Below are 16,885 nucleotides of genomic sequence, written 5' to 3'. Positions count from 1 at the left end.
CCACAGACTGGTTTGGTAACAATTAAGAGTTAGAGAAATATCATTGCAGAGTACACCACCATTCTGTCAAAGGGATTGAGGGGTACAGATAGCAGCAGAGGTAGGTTATAGAAGTAGAGGTAGATTATAAAGGTCAAGAATTCACTTCACAGGTCAAGGACCTGGTGGGCCGCTGCGGGAGCGGGCTGCTGGGCGAGATGGACCTCCGGTCTGACCCAGTGGAGGCAACTTCTTATGTTCTAAGAAAATAGTTTATATAAGGAAAAAATGCAACCACCTTCCATTGTTTGTTCCTTAAAGATTTGATTTTATTATAATGGGCACAACATAAGATAAAATATTTATAAAGTAAGGAACCCATTCATACTGGCAAACGCAACTACTCTGTGCAAATAAAACAGAAGAGAGTTCAGTGCCCTATCCCTCACCTCAGGGCTGCAGTGCATGAGATAAGCACCATACTGTATGGGCAAATGTCAGGAGATGCAAAAGGTGCTGGAGAATTCCATGTTCTGCAAAAAAAAAAAAAAATAATAAATCTGAAAGGAACAAACCTCCACTGAATGTGTGCTTCTGGAAGTGCCCTATTTCTGTCAATAATTGTATGATGCTGGTATACTTGCTTTCTTATTATACAATGTCTTGCACAGCCACATGCACTATGTTTATAGACAGATTTTCAATTGGAAAGAAAAAACAACAAACTGTATCTGTCTTGATATTAAGATTAGCTTTGAACAGACTGGAGAGCAGTCAGCAGCACTTTTCACATTGCAGCAAACATCCTCTTCATGCTGCTCTGGTGAATCAAGTTCGTGGGTCAGTTCTTACAGGAAGCAGGCCACGTCCATACACCAAGCCTTACTGCAATACCACTTCGGGGGTTGCAGGTATTGTGCATTGCTAGCTTTTCTTTCAAATCCATCACTCATCGTCCTCATCCTCATCTTCTTCACCGTCAGAAAGTGATGTGCAAGCCCGGATCTGGCGGTAACGATCAAGCCACTTCTCTACCATTTGTGTAACAAGAGGGTGATTGCGACGTCGAGAACTTTTCTGCATAGCAACTAAGACACCTCCTTCTGTCACACAGCAGTCCAGCCATGCCCGCAACAATTTCTCCTGCTGCTCCTCGTTACCCATCTGTTAAGAGATAGCAGAATAGTGAACAATTCAAAGAAATACACTAATGAAAAACAAGGCACAAAGTTTCACAAGTTTACACTGAACCAAGACACATGCTCTTTGATCATGCCCTACTCCCATAAACAAAGACTGAACAAAGGGGCACAGATCATATACAGTATATTTATGGATACCGAACAGAGGAACACCTCCTTTCCCTTATAAAAAACATCACAGAACAAGTTAGGAATGCTCTTTCATCACAAGTGCACTGTGGTGAGATGGATATGATTCCTCTTAGACACATGCTCCCATTCCTTATATGAAGACTGCACTTAAGTCTGAGGAATTCTTCCCCTCTCCCTTACACAGTGATTGAGGGCACAGCTCTCTCCCTAAAGATCTGTGTTTGGATAGAGATCGACTAGTGGCCTACTCTCCTCTTATACAGAAAGCATTATACTCACCCCAAACATAGGCATGCACTACACCAAGGCATGTCCCCCAATCCCTTCCTCACAAAGTGGCATCGAGGCATGTTCCACCACCTTAAACATATACTTTACTTATACATAAGTTGGACAGAACCATACTCCCTGCTATATAAATACTGTACCATGGCCAAAGGACATACTATTCCTTAAAAACACAATGAAGTGAAGCATCCTTCCATTATATATTGGATACTGACAGACCTTCTTTAAAGAAGTACTGCACGGAGGCACACACTGAAACTATGACCAACAACTCTCATCCTCTACACCAGAGGTGTCAAACTCAAATCACATAAGGGGCCGAAATCTAAAATGCAGGCTAAGTCGTGGGCCAGATTTTTTATTAAGATACTTGCCCCCTTCTTTGCTGATGTGCAGTGTGGGCCCCAGCGCCGGTGGTGGCTCCGATGCTCACAGGACTTCTGTGAGCGTTGGATCAATCACTGGCACCAAAAAGTACTGTTACTTACCGTAACAGGTGTTATCCAGGGACAGCAGGCAGATATTCTCACATGTGGGTGACGTCATCCACGGAGCCCCGACGCGGACAGCTTTTCAATTAAACTTGATTGAAGATTTCAAGTTTGCTAATGCTGCACCACGCATGTGTGTGCCTTCCTGTTCCACTAGAGGGCGCATACCCTCCACATGGTCCTCAGTTCAGATAGCTAGCAAAGAAACCAACCTCGGGGAGGCGGGCGGGTTGTGAGAATATCTGCCTGCTGTCCCTGGATAACACCTGTTACGGTAAGTAACAGTGCTTTATCCCAGGACAAGCAGGCAGCATATTCTCACATGTGGGTGACCTCCAAGCTAACCAAAAAAGGGATGGAGGGAAGTTGGCAATTCAAGAAAACAGATTACTCAAAACCGACTGGCCCAACTGGCCATCGCTCCTGGACAGAGTATCCAGGCAGTAGTGGGAGGTGACAGTATGAACCGAAGACCAAGGGGCAGCCTTGCAAATCTCCTCGATAGGCGTCGACCTGAGGAAAGCTACAGAAGCCGCCATCGCTCGGACATACATCCCGCAACTTGACCATGCAGCGCGAGACCAGCCTGAGCGTAGCAAAAGGAAATACAAGCAGCCAACCAGTTGGACAAGTTGCGCTTGGAAACTGGGCGTCCCAACCGATTAGGGTCGAGGGACAAAAACAATTGAGGAACCGTCTGAGGAGACTGAGCGCGTTGAAGATAAAAAGTCAACGCCCTCTTTACAGTCAAGTGTGAAAAGCGCCACCTCGCCCGAAGGTGAGTGGGGCTACAGGAAAGAGACCAAAAGAACAATGAAATGAGGGAGAGGAAAGTCCGAAACCACCTTGGGCAAGAACTGGGGTTGAGTACACAGGACCACCGTGCATGAAAAAATACAGGAAAAGACGGGTCCGCAAGCAAAGCTTGTAGCTCACTGACTCGCGAGCAGACCAGGAATACCACCTGCCTGGTGAAATAATTCAAAGAGCTCTAGCAATGGAATCAATAGAGGTAGCACCAATTGAGTCAGGACACACAAAGATCCCAAACCACCGGAGGAGCTTTGAGCGGAGGATGTACATTGAAGAGATCCTTCATAAAGCGGGGAACCGTCGGATGGACGGAGAGCAGCGTCCCATCAAGCGGCCGATGACCGGCAGCAAAAGCACAGAGGTGGGCTCGAATAGATGTCGATTCGAGACCAGACCGAGACAAGTGAAACAGATAAACCAGCACTGAAGGCAAGGAGACAAAGAGCGGATCCATGCGGTGCTCAGCACACCACGCAGCAAATCAGGACCATTTCTGGGAATAGCATTGCCGAGTGGAGATCTTTCGAGAGGCCTCGAAAACACCCCCACCGACTTGAAACAGAAGGAGGGAGGCACGTTGCGAGGAACGAAGCTGATAAGAGTAGAGACTGCAGAATGGAATGCAATAGAAACCTCAACTCTGAGACAGCAGAGAAGGGAGCAGAGGTAGGAACAGAGGCTCCCTGACATGCTGGAGGAGCCGGGAGAACCGCAGCTGCCAGGGCCACCGAGGAGCCCTCAAGATCATGGTGGCGCAGACCGACAGGAGGAGTAACAAAGACCTGAGAATCAGAGTAAGGGAAGGGAACACATAGAGGAACCTGCCCATCCAATCGAGAAGGAAAGCATCCACCTCGATGCGAACCCTGGGAGAACATCCTCGAGCAAGATCGAGGCAACCAGTGAGTGAGGGGCAAAGCGAACAGAACTACCTGTGGGGTTCCCCACCAGGCAACCACATGCCGCAGAGTCTGAGAATGGAGCGACCATTCATGCGGCTAAAAGGGGTGACGCAACGTGTCCACCAGACAATTCTGCACGCCCCGGAAACACACCGCCCAAAGAAAGAAGTAGCGGGGTGACGCTCCCTGCCAAAGACGAAGGGCTCGCCTGCAAAGTAACAGGGAACCTTGTCCACCCTGGCTTGGTCACAGAATACATCGCCCCCGGGATGACGGGACTCACCAGGACCCCGCAATCCATTGACCAATAACGAAAATCCGTCCCGGCATTGGAAATGGCCCGGAGCTGCAGCAGATTGATGCGGCTGCGACGGTCCGCACCCGACCAAAGAAGCCGAGTCCGAAGGCCGTAGTGTCGCGCCCCTAAGTCGATGCCGAGGAGTCCATCGGCAGAACCTCCCGATGCAGGGATACGAAGAGGTGGCCCACCAACGAAACCCGCACACCACCCAAGCGCTGGGAAGCGGGATCCCTATCCTGCCATCACTGAAATGCTCGGGTGCAGTGGGGAACAGAAAGAGGAAACCAGGCGAACATCGGGACATGAACCGTGGAGACCCAAGATCCCAAAGCATCAGCTTGGCCGAGGTCGAAAACCGCTGAGTCACCAGCTGCCGAGGCAGTGGCCGAAAAGACCGGAGGCGGACCGAGGACAGAGGGGCCATCGTCCGGTATAAACAGACAAGGCCCTCTCCCTGAGGTCGAGACAAGAAGGAGCGCAGACAAACTGGGTCCAGGTCCGCCCAGACGGACTCCCGAGACTGGGGCGGACAGAGACTGAAACGCTCCCAGATTAGAAACTAGTGCAGGTCCCGAAGGGCCCGGACCAGACGTAGCCCGGAGGATGGGAAAGCCCAACCGACAGAGGCGAGGCTAAACTCCCAGTGCGGAGACACGGTGACACCCCTCCCGAAGGGAGGGGAGGAATCCCCAGAAGAGAGCAGCCCGGAGGCTATGCGAGAATAGTCAAAAAAACGGCCAGGAGTCGCCGAAGCCGGCTGGACCCCAACCCGGAGCTGCTGCAGCTATAGCGACTGCTGCGCAGGAGGCCGAGATAACCCAAGAAAGGTATCCGGAGGGCCCCTCCGGAGAAGGAGTCAAAACCATCAAGGCAGAAGGGATTCAGCTGAAGGCGTCCCGATAGGCGAAGGACCGGTCGCGGTCTGAAAGGTGGTTAGTGGCTGCCGCCAGAGAGGCCTCAAGCAACGCAGTACTCACGCAAGGAAAGGTGGTGAGACGAACCTGGAGGGTCAGGTCCCCAGCCCCACACTGCCCCAAGCGAGATGACGCATGGCGGGAGCAATAGAGCGGGAGCAGGGAGAGAGTCTCCTCCAGGAAACCAAACTCCGCACCACAACCAAATAGGAGCCGGAGACGCCGAGGCACAGAGCCACAGACGAAGTCGAGGCACGAAGCCCCCGTCGAAACCGGGGCGCAAACCCGCAGTCTACGCCGAGGCCCAAAACCCCAGTCGACTCCGAGGCACAAGGCCACAGTCAACCCAAGGGCACAACGCCCCAAGCGACGCCCAGTCACAAAGCTTCAGTTAACGGCGAGGCACGAAGCCTCGGTCGACGCCGAGGCACAGAGCTCCAGCCGACGATGAGGCCCCCCAGCCTCAGTCGACGTCGAAGCACAAGCATCAGGCGACGTCGCGCCGGCGCACAAGCCTCCGACGACGCCGAGATACAAAGCCTCAGACGACGTCGAGGCACCAAGCCTCAGACGACTTAGAGGCACAAAGCCTCAGTTGACGCCGAGGCACCAAGCCTCAGTCGACGCCGAGGCACCCAGCCTCAGTCGACGGTGAGGCACAAAGCCTCAGTCGACCTCGAGGCACAAGCCTCAGGAGACGTCGAGGCAGAAAGCCTTAGTCGACGGTGAGGCACAAAGCCTCAGTCGACCTCGAGGCACAAGCCTCAGGCGATGTCGAGGCAGAAAGCCTCAGTCGACGTCGAGGCACAAAGCCTCAGTCGACGTCGAGGCACAAAGCCTCAGACGACGTCGGGGCACAAAGCCTCAGACGACGTCGGGGCACCAAGCCTCAGTCGACGTCCAGGCACAAGGCCTCCGTCGACGTCGAGGCACACGGCCTCAGACGACGTCGAGGCACAAAGCCTCAGTCGACGTCGAGGCAGAAGACTCAGTCGACGTCGAGGCACAAAGCCTCCGTCGACGTCGAGGCACAAAGCCTCCGTCGACGTCGAGGCACAAAGCCCCAGTCGACGTCTAGGCACAAAGCCCCAGTCGACGTAGCGGCAAAAAGCCTCAGCCGACGTCGAGGCACAAAGCCTCGGTCGACGTCGCGGCACAAAGCCTCGGTCGACGTCGCGGCACAAAGCCTCCGTCGACGTCGAGGCACAAAGCCCCCGTCGACGTCGAGGCACAAAGCCGACGTCGACGTCGAGGCAGAAAGACTCAGTCGACGTCGAGGCACAAAGCCTCAGTCGACGTCGAGGCACAAAGCCTCAGTCGACGTCGAGGCACAAGGCCCCAGTCGACGTCTAGGCACAAAGCCGCAGCCGACGCCGAGGCACGAAGCCTCAGTCTACGTCGAGGCACGAAGCCTCAGTCGACGTCGAGGCACAAAGCCTCCGTCGACGTCGAGGCACAAAGCCTCCGTCGACGTCGAGGCACAAAGCCTCCGTCGACGTCGAGGCACAAAGCCTCCGTCGACGTCGAGGCACAAAGCCTCCGTCGACGTCGAGGCACAAAGCCTCCGTCGACGTCGAGGCACAAAGCCTCCGTCGACATCGAGGCACAAAGCCTCCGTCGACGTACGCAGCCTCAGTCGACGTCGAGGCACGAAGCCCCCGTCGACGTCGAGGCACACCGAAGTCGAGGTTCAGAAGTCGGCACCGTACCAATGAAACTGGTAAGAAAGGTGCAGCAGTACACTCCATAAGGGCAACCTCGTGAAGAGTATTCCCATGAAAGGAGGCACGCATCGGAGGTCTCGTAGAGGCGGGCACGATCGCACTCGATGCCTGGAATGCCTGAGACTCAGCCGGTGGCGTTACCAAGGTAACGCACCTAGAAGAAGGAAAGAAAGAAAAACTTACCGGGGATCGAAGCTGCACAGTCCGATTCCAACGAAGGAAGAGGGTCCCGGCCATTCTGCTCACACGAGGTGAGCCCAGAGAGAGGCCAGGGAAGAAGAAAATACAGCTGCAGGCAAATGAGGCCTAGCCACATGGCTGAGGCCCAAGAAAGGCCTGCCGGAGGAAAAACACAATAAAAAGTCCTTTTTTTTTTAAAACAAAGAAATACACGATCAATTAACAAACGCACAGCGACTCCCTAACAAAATAAAGAAGCCGCGGTGCCAGAAAGGCACTTAGAAGAATGCAGAGAAGAGAGACAGGGTCTTTCTGGCTCAGCGGAAAACTAAGAACTGAGGACCATGTGGAGGGTATGCGCCCTCTAGTGGATCAGGAAGGCACACACATGCGTGGTGCAGCATTAGCAAACTTGAAATCTTCAATCAAGTTTGCTTGAAAAGCTTTCCGCGTCGGGGCTCCGTGGATGACGTCACTCACATGTGAGAATATGCTGCCTGCTTGTCCTGGGATAACCTATGCTGTGTGCCAGCAAAGGAGGGGGTTAGTCTTAATAGAAGTATAGGGATGCAACCTCTCCAACCCCATGCCAGCTACAAAATAAATAAAAAAGACTTTTCCTCTCTTTTGGGTCCTAGTTCACACTTGGTGTCTAACACCAGTTCTGGCAGGATACATATTTCAAATCTGACATATTGCAATCACAAAATAGAAAATAAAATTATTTTTCTACCTTTTGTTGTCTGGTCGTTTTGCTTTTGGTCCCAGTTTCTCTTTCTGATTTTGTCTATCTTCTAATTCTCTTTCCAGTGTCAGCTATCCATTTTTTTCTCCCCTTCTCTCTTGCTTCAGTCCCTGTCTCCAACATATTGATTTTTCCTTTTCAACTTTTCTCTTTTCTGCCTCTGTCCATTCAAATCTTTCCCTCTTTCTCATCCTTCTCCTTTTTAAATTTTCAGCTACTTATCAATTTTCCATCTTCTTTTATTCTGTAGCTCTCCTATTTCCCATCCCACTCCTTTCCTAGCCTATTTGGTGGTGACACCAGGAAGTATTTCTTTACAGAAAGGGTGGTGGATCACTGGAACAAACTACCGGTGCAAGTGATCAAGGCCACTAGCGTGCTCGACTTTAAGAATAAATGGGACATCCACGTGGGATCTCTACGTGGGTCAAGCAGCACTCTGACTTAATGGGGTGGGACAGTAGAGTGGGCAGACTTGATGGGCTATAGCCCTTTTCTGCCGTCATCTTTCTATGTTTCTATTTCCTTCTATCTCTCCTCCTCTCTCCTCTTGGTCCAACATTTTGCTCCATCTCTTTCCTGTTGTTCTTCTTCCCCTCCCCCTTGATGCTGAACAATGAGATGGAAGGGAAAAAAAAAGAGATGCTACATCTCTCTCTCCCTTCCACCCCCAGGCCTATAACATTTCTCCATCCCCTTCCATCTCCAGATTCAACTTCTCTCCCTTTCTCTTCCCAACTGCCCCCATCCCATCTCTCCCCCTGTCTGCCTGCCTGCCTCCCTCCCCCCAGGTCCACCATTTCTCTTTTTCTCTTTCCAATGGTTCTCCCTGTTTCTCCACACTACCCCAGGTCTAACCTCTCTCCCTTCATCTCACTCTCTTCACAGCCCATCGTGCCTTTCCCTCCGGCACCGGTCCAATGTCGCTGCCAGGTCGGGAAATCTGCTGGCCTCGGCAATTCAGGAGTGCTGCGCGTGGCTCCTCCTCCTGCTTTTTGCCTGCCGCAGTCTGTCTCCAATGACACTCAACTTCCTGTTACCGCCCAAAGTCCCGCTCTTCTGTCGTGCACATAAGTTCTTCACCCCCTAAACTGTACCGTTCCCTCTGGTTTATGCAGCCCAAATGCATGTAACATTAAGGAATACTCACAACCACCAAGGCATCGAGCAGTGTTGAGCAGTAATATATTACTGGAAATAACCATAATATATTACATTTTTCAGTATTGAGCAATATATCTAGTTACTTTATACAGTTATTTTTTAGTGACATCCATCCAATTTTCTTTGTTTCATTAGGCTACTTCTGGATTCCAGAAAACTTCCTTTTGAGTGAAATTGTTCAAGTGTACAGCACAAGGTGATAAAGAAGGCTGGGTCTTTTATGTTTAAACACTCCATGTCAAATTTGTCAATTTTGTAAGAGAAAGATAAAATTTATGTTAGGTGCAAGTTTCTTTATTTTTGATATACCGTTTATCATACAGGTATCTAAACAGTTTACTATAAAATGAAATATATATTTAAAAAATATTAAAAAATTAAAAACTTATCTAAACTAAGAAAAAGGGAAGCATTTAAGCATTGACATACATGATATATTATGAGAGAATGGGAAGGAGATATTAATAAATACATCGAGAGGAAAATAAAAATAATAAGAGGAAAATGGGAAAGGGAAGTACAATTAGGATGGGGAGATCGCTTCAAAAGAAGGGTTTTGTTTGTTTTAAGATTTCTGCAAAAGATGACCAGTTCTCATAGATGAAAGAGTTTACAGTGTGAAGGTGTCTTTAAAGAGGAACGTTTTAAGTTTGGATTTAAATCTATCTAAAGAGTTTTCTAAATGAAGATCAGTGGGAAGGGCATTCCACAGTGTGGGAGCTGTGACAGAGAAGATGGATTTGTGAGTGGTAAGCCACAAACTTGAGAGCGATGAAGTAATGTCAATGCTAGCAAAGAAATATTAACTGTTGATTTTAACCAGACAGTATGAAGTCATTTTTCTGGGCAAATACTGCTGTCATTTGAATACACTAGCAGGTGCTCTAGAGTCTAGACATCCTTCAAAGTGAAGCTACCGTATTTTTCGCTCCATAAGATGCACTTTCCTCCCCCCCCAAAAAAAGTGGGTGGAAATAAGGGTGTGTCTTATGGAGTGAAACCCCCCCCGGTACCTTTAAAAAAATCCTGCCGTCCAGTGCTGTATGGCAGGAGCTTTCAGCGCTCCTGCCCTTCCCTCCGCGGGAGCCGAACTACCTGAGTATGGAGAGCAAACCGAGTGCGCGGGGTTCCCCCCCTCTTTGAGAGAGAGCGGTCCCAACCCCCTTGGCAAGTCTGGGAGGCAAGACATGAACGGATTCAGCACGGAATAGAACAGCCGGGATGGGCCACCCGCTGCCGCCGCCACCACTGCCATAGCCCCGTCAGCTCCCTCTGCGTCCTTCTTCAGCCAGAGCTGCTGCCTGATTGACGATGTGGAATGCAGCTTGCGGCTGGCCAGCAACGCGTCCTTCAGCACACGCATCCAGAAGAGCATCTCTCAGAAGCTGAAGCTCGACATCGACAAGAGTGTGAGTGGGGTGGAAGGAGGGGGGAATTGGAAATGTTTATTACATATTTGTGAACTCCAACCGACCTGCTCTGATTGTCTACGGGGGAGGGGGAGGGCGCGGCTGTTTCAAATTGAGATCCAGCGTGGCCAGTGCTAACAACTTTCAGTTTCAAATGTTTATTAAATTCTAAGTAGTTGTCTTAAAAAAAAATAAAAAAAAAGACTCCTAAACAGAGAGAGAACAATGAACCTAGAACAATTATCCTTTATTACCTGGAAGCATGTATAAAGACTTCTATTTTATAATTCTTAGTAATTTGAAGAATTGTAAGAAAGATTATCTTTATACTTTTGTTATGTATCTATATATAACAGAACCCAATTCCAGCACCTTTCAGTGGCAATCTGCATGCTGGGCCTGCGAGAGTTTGGAAGTCAGCTGAGGGAAGGACAGGAGCACTGAAAGCTCCTGCCATACAGCACTGGAAAGCAAGATTTTTAAAAATGTACGGGTGGCCTGCCTGCTTGCTTGCCTTGGGGTGGGGGGCCCTGTCTGTCTGCCACTAGGCCTGCATGCCCTGTCCCAGCCTGCCACTAGACCTGCTCTGTGTCTTGTCCCTGCCTACCACTAGACCACCAGAGGGGGGACAGGGTACAGGGCAGGGCGGTGGGACAGGGTACAATATTTGGTTCAAAATTTTTTTTTCTTGGATTTTCCTCCTCTAAATGTAGGTACGTCTTATGGTCAGGTGCGTCTAATAGAGCGAAAAATACGGTAAATGTTATTTACCACTTTGGTCCTGTTGCAAATGAAGCAAATTAAAGTTGGTACAGACCTTAAATGTGCCTCACTGTGGGCTTGATGAATATTGGGTCATTATCTTGACAGCAATTTGATTCTGGCTGCAGTTATGCCGCCCTAGTTTCATCTCCATTAGGTTGAAGGCAATGAATGCAGATGAAATACATAGACCTGAATCATCTTCATCCATTATTGATTGCGGTGATGAAGATGACTTCTGTTTTCAGAATGTTGATGGCAGTGACAGAAGTGATATTGTTGTTGGATTGGAGCTATTTCTAAATGACAATTCTCGTGAAGTAATCAGTGTATCACAGTTTCCTAATATCAAGACACTGTTTTTGAAATAAAATGGGCCTGCCTTCAAGTGCTTTTGTTGAAAGGCTTTTCAGCTTGGATAGACAAATGACTCCAAAAAGATGCAGAATTAGTGAAACATTTTGAAATGCAATTGCTCCTTCATTGTAATGGGAATTGTTTAGCTGAAGCATTAGCAAGTGTATACTTTAAAAAGAGTGCTCTCTTATGAGGAAACTGTCATTAAACCTATTTCTACTATTAATGACACTTCAAACCTAGAAGTCCTATGATCAACTATTCTGACTGAACAAGTTTTTTGTTTCTTTGCTGGAACTGACACCAGAAAGTAAGGCCTGATGCTGCCTTACCAAAGACTCCTGAATATAGATAATGTTTGATTTCTGTACTGCTCATATGCTAGCTCACTGGTTCACAAACTTGTCCTGTTTGTCCCAGCCAGTTGGGTTTTCAAGATTTCCCTAATGACTATGTATGAGAGAGATCTGCATATAATGAAAGTGGGAGGCATGCAAATCTGTCTCATACATATTCATTAGGGATAATCTGAAAACCCGACTGGCTGGGGGTCCCTCACTGTGCTATTTTCATTGTTTTTTCTCTTATTTGATTTACATATCTAATTGTATTGGATATTTGAGGGGCTTGAGCATTTTCTGTTTTCTTTGATAACGGATGAATTTTCAATTGCTAGAATTAATCTTATGTAATGCCAAACAACTGTTTATATCTAAGAATTTAAAAGTTAACTAAAAGTAGCATATTACTTTCATTATACAAGTAACTTGTCTAACACTGGCATCAAGCTATACTCTTTCATCCTTTCTTACACACTGTGCCAAAATCCAGCGTATGAGCCCTTTCCCAATTCCTCACCTCCTGTGCAGAAAGGAAGTGAATGTGCAGCAGCTTCCTTTCACTGTCCACTAATGGTAAAAAGGTTATAGTCACATCATCATCTGTGTTGAGGTTAGCACCAGCACCACGATTGTCAAAGCCATCATTCTCCATAGCAACCAGAGCTGAGAAATGACCCCTTGTATATCCCAAAGCTATGGGACTCTTCCAGCAAAAGGTCTGTTCCCAAAGCAGAGGCAAATAGACACCTACAAAAGCAGAGAAGGGAAAGAGCACATCAAATCTGTACATATATGATTCCTTATCTAATCCATGCCAAGATTTTGCCATCTTTTTCCATCAGATGGACTTTTTTTTTTTTGACAAACATGTAAAACAAACTCTTAATAGTCTCAGCTTTCTCTCTCATACCACTTTCCTCCAGACAGGCTTCCTAGTAATTGGTGCCTTGGTGCCCTCAACAGAACTGTTCTTTTAGTCACTAATTATGCTACATACAGAAGAGGAGCTGAGTATTATTAGCAAGGAGAACCTGTAAATGAGAAATTATACTCTTCAGTAGCTTCTAAAACTGAACATGTCTGCTAAAGGAACTGATGCAGAGTTATAAAGTTTCTCATCTTTAGGTCTGAGTTTCAAAATTTGGCTGAAGTTGGTATTTAACACACATTATTATGTGAAATGAACAAGAAATGTCATGCAAGCTACCAAGTGGCACTAGAAATTGACAGAAAAAAAAGACCTAACAACCCAGTCTGCCCAGTTTTCTCACTTGCACTTCTAAGGATATATCCCACTTGCCAAACATAGCGTGGGAAACCAACAGCAAAGGTCCAACTGTTCCACAGCGATGAAGGCAAATCAAAGCAAAAAGGAAATTGTGGATTGCAATGTATCTTGAAATATGTTTACTGGTAATTGAGAACGATGAATGATGTCAAATCAAACACATCCACGTGTAAGGGTGCTGACCCTATCCGGGTGCAATAGACCCAAAACAGTTTATGTTTCGGCTAAAACAAGCCTTCCTCAGGGGTCCAGGTCAGTTTCAACAACTAAAGATACCTGGATGATGGATTTCAAAGCTAAAACACTGCTTACTTAAGTTTCAAGTTCAAGTTTATTAGGATTTTATATACCGCCTATCAAGGTTATCTAAGCGGTTTTTACAATCAGGTACTCAAGCATTTTCCCTCTCTGTCCCGGTGGGCTCACAATCTATCTAACGTACCTGGGGCTATGGAGGATTAAGCGACTTGCCCAGGAAATCAACTGAAAAGCAACGTTCTCCTGCGCAGCTACTGTGGAAGTACTTGATTTGTTCTCAATTAAACACTTGTAGAACCTTCACTCTTCCTCATTTGTACAATACCGTCTTTAACAGATAAATATAAGAATCTTATTTAGGACACATCCAGAAACTTTTTGATAACCTAAAGAGCTACCAATACTATTACAGATATTCCCCTGCACAGGTCGACAGCAGCTGCATTTCAGCTAGGAGACAACATGCCCTCTATGCTTCTGACAAAACGTCTAATACAGTGCTGGAAATTCCAGCCTTCAAAGGCCAGAAACTGGTCATTTTTTCAAGATATCTAAACCAAATATGCATCTGCATACACTTTCTCCACTATATATATATATACATCTCATAAATTTCATTTGATAAATTTGGCAATTTGCCTTTTCATTTTCTTCTAAGCATATTCATTGTGGAAAGAAAAGCAAAAGAGCAACCAAACCATAGGAAACAAAATAAAAGCAGTAGCCAAAATTAAAACCAGGAATGAGAGCACATGTTATTCAAACTTAATAAATATAAAAATATACTATTTTTATAGAAAAATCTAACCTCCCCTTTTATGAAGCTGCGTTAGGCTTTTAAAAATTTTTTATTGCCGGCTGTGGTGGTATTATATCCGACGCTCATAGAATTTCTATGAGCTTCGGAGCTAATATCACCACAGCAGTTGATAAAAAAAAAAAAAAAAAAGCTTAACGTGGCATTGTATAAGATTTTTATCCTAGCTATAAGGCAAACTAATGTATCTAAATCACACTTTGTAAAAGGTTTAGGTATGACAAGGCTGACTGCTCCATCTGCCTCCTTGATTCTCCCTCTACATTCTAATGCTCTGACCAGTTGCAGAGCCAGGATTGAGGACCAGGGCTTCCAGGTGTTGCATCCAGTACAACAAAGTATGTAGAGCTCTAGGCCATGCAAACCCTCCAGATCATGTTGGATCCTGCCTCTCCAGAACAGGTGGGATGTGGCAATCCAATACAATCTTTAGTTTTATATATCGCTTCATCCCTTACAAGAAGGGCTCGACTTGGTTAACAAATTTCCTAAATTCAACTAGAGAGTAAAGATAATTTCTACTCCAAATATTAACTTGGAACAGAAGAATCGATCAGAGATTTTTGAAATAAATGGGTTTTTACCATTTTCTGAAATTGAGAAAGTAACATAATCTCAGATGGAAGCTCATTCCAAATTTTTGCTGATAGAAAAGCAAAAGATTTGCAAAAATTGGATATAGTTTTGATTCTCTTAACAGATGGAAAGCTGAGTTTATATTTCTGAATATTTCTTGAATGAGATGGTAAACAGGAGAACATAAGAGCATAAGAATTGCCGCTGCTGGGTCAGACCAATGGTCCATCGTGCCCAGCAGTCCGCTCCCGTGGTGGCCCTTAGGTCAAAGACCATTGCCCTAACAGACTAGCCTTACCTGCGTATGTTCCGATTTAGCAGGAACTTGTCTAACCTTGTCTTGAATCCCTGGAGGGTGTTTTCCCCTATAACAGCCTTAAAAACTTTTCAATTTCTCTCATGATGTTGCTTGCAAGTAGCCTTGTTCCATCTCTGCAGAGGTGGAGTCCATCCTTCCTGAATAGCTTGCTCTTCCCCCAGAACATAGTAGATGACGGCAGATAAAGACCCGAATGGTCCATCCAGTCTGCCCAACCTGATTCAATTTAAATTTTTTAATTTTTTCTTTTTAGCTATTTCTGAGCAAGAATCCAAAGCTTTACCCGGTACTGTGCTTGGGTTCCAACTGCCGAAATCTCTGTTAAGAGTTACTCCAGCCCATCTACACCCTCCCAGCCATTGAAGCCCTCCCCAGCCCATCCTCCACCAAACGGCCATATACAGACACAGACCGTGCAAGTCTGCCCAGTATTGGCCCTAGTTCAATATTTAATCTTATTTTCTGATTCTAGATCCTTTGTGTTCATCCCACGCTTCTTTGAACTCAGTCACAGTTTTACTCTCCCGGGAGCACATTCCAGGCATCCACCACCCTCTCCGTAAAGTAGAATTTCCTAACATTGCCTTTGAATCTACCACCCCTCAACCTCAAATTATGTCCTCTGGTTTTACCATTTTCCTTTCTCTTGAAAAGATTTTGTTCTACGTTAATACCCTTCAAGTATTTGAACATCTGAATCATATCTCCCCTGTCTGTCCTTTCCTCTAGGGTATACATATTCAGGGCTTCCAGTCTCTCCTCATACGTCTTCTGGTGCAAGCCTTCTATCATTTTCATCGCCCTCCTCTGGACTGCCTCAAATCTTCTTACATCCTTCGCCAGATACGGTCTCCAAAACTGAACACAATACTCCAAGTGGGGCCTTACCAATGACCTGTACAGGGGCATCAACACCTTCTTCATTCTACTGACTACGCCTCTCTTTATACAGCCCAGCATCCTTCTGGCAGCAGCCACTGTCTTGTCACACTGTTTTTTCACCTTTAGATCTTCGGACACTATCACCCCAAGGTCCCTCTCCCCGTCCGTGCATATCAGCTTCTCTCCTCCCAGCATATACGGTTCCTTCCTATTATTAATCCCCAAATGCATTACTCTGCATTTCTTTGCATTGAATTTTAGTTGCCAGGCATTAGTCCCACACTTATAACAATAACTACAAAGGGATTATGTACTTACCCTGGTAAGCTCTTTTCCAGTAGATAAGTGAGACATTCTAGAGACAGATGGGATGTACAAAAGTAGTTCCCAAAAAAGCTAGAGCAAGCTAGCTGCACCAGCCCATAAGACCAAGGACCCAAAGGCAGAGTCCTGTCTTCCCACCATATCCATTCTATAGAGAGGACCACATTACCACACTGCAGATCTCCTGAGGGGATAGAGTTCTAGCTTTGGCCCACAAAGAAGCCACACTCCTGGTAGAATGTGCCTTGATAGAAACGGGAGACTGTTTCCCAGAAAAAAATATAGGTTGACAAAATGACCCTATAGGTCCATCTGGAAATTGTGGTCTTGGAAGTGGGAGCACCTCACTTAATAAAATGAGTCAGCACAAAAAGATGGTCAGAGAGACAAAATTAATTAGTGACTTCCAGGTAGCAAAGAAGCACTCTGCACACATCAAGTTTCTTCAAAAGGTGATCTTGTGTTCTGGAACCAGTAGGCTGAAAAACAGACAGACACACTTCCTGATTAACATGGAAAGCTGAAATCAACTTCGGCAGGAAGGAAGGAACCATACGTAGGGAAATCCCCATCTTCGAGATGAAGAGGAATGGTAGGGAAATCCCCATCTTCGAGATGAAGAGGAATGGTTCCCTACATGAAAGAGCCTGGAGCTCTGAGATATGCCGCGCTGAGGTAACAGCGACCAGAAATACGATCTTGAGTGTCAAGTCCAAG

General features: G+C 46.7%; 1 protein-coding gene across 3 annotated transcripts in view; it reads right to left on the bottom strand.

The window, feature by feature from the left end:
- Positions 1 to 279: 279 nt before the first annotated feature.
- The window catches only part of ZRANB1 (zinc finger RANBP2-type containing 1), a 333,688-nt gene continuing 317,082 nt past the window's right edge, over positions 280 to 16,885 (bottom strand). For all 3 annotated transcript variants that reach the window (XM_033941145.1, XM_033941144.1, XM_033941146.1), the window contains 2 exons: positions 12,222 to 12,451; positions 280 to 1,143 (listed from right to left, as the gene is read on the bottom strand). In XM_033941145.1, the coding sequence (XP_033797036.1) occupies positions 925 to 1,143; positions 12,222 to 12,451 (449 nt within the window). In that variant the 3' untranslated portion in view covers positions 280 to 924. The remainder of the gene's footprint in view (positions 1,144 to 12,221; positions 12,452 to 16,885) is intronic.

The sequence above is a fragment of the Geotrypetes seraphini genome, chromosome 4 (genome assembly GCF_902459505.1).
Source record: "Geotrypetes seraphini chromosome 4, aGeoSer1.1, whole genome shotgun sequence".
In the NCBI taxonomy this organism is placed as follows: Eukaryota; Metazoa; Chordata; class Amphibia; order Gymnophiona; family Dermophiidae; genus Geotrypetes; species Geotrypetes seraphini.
This window is presented reverse-complemented; position numbering and strand designations above follow the sequence as displayed.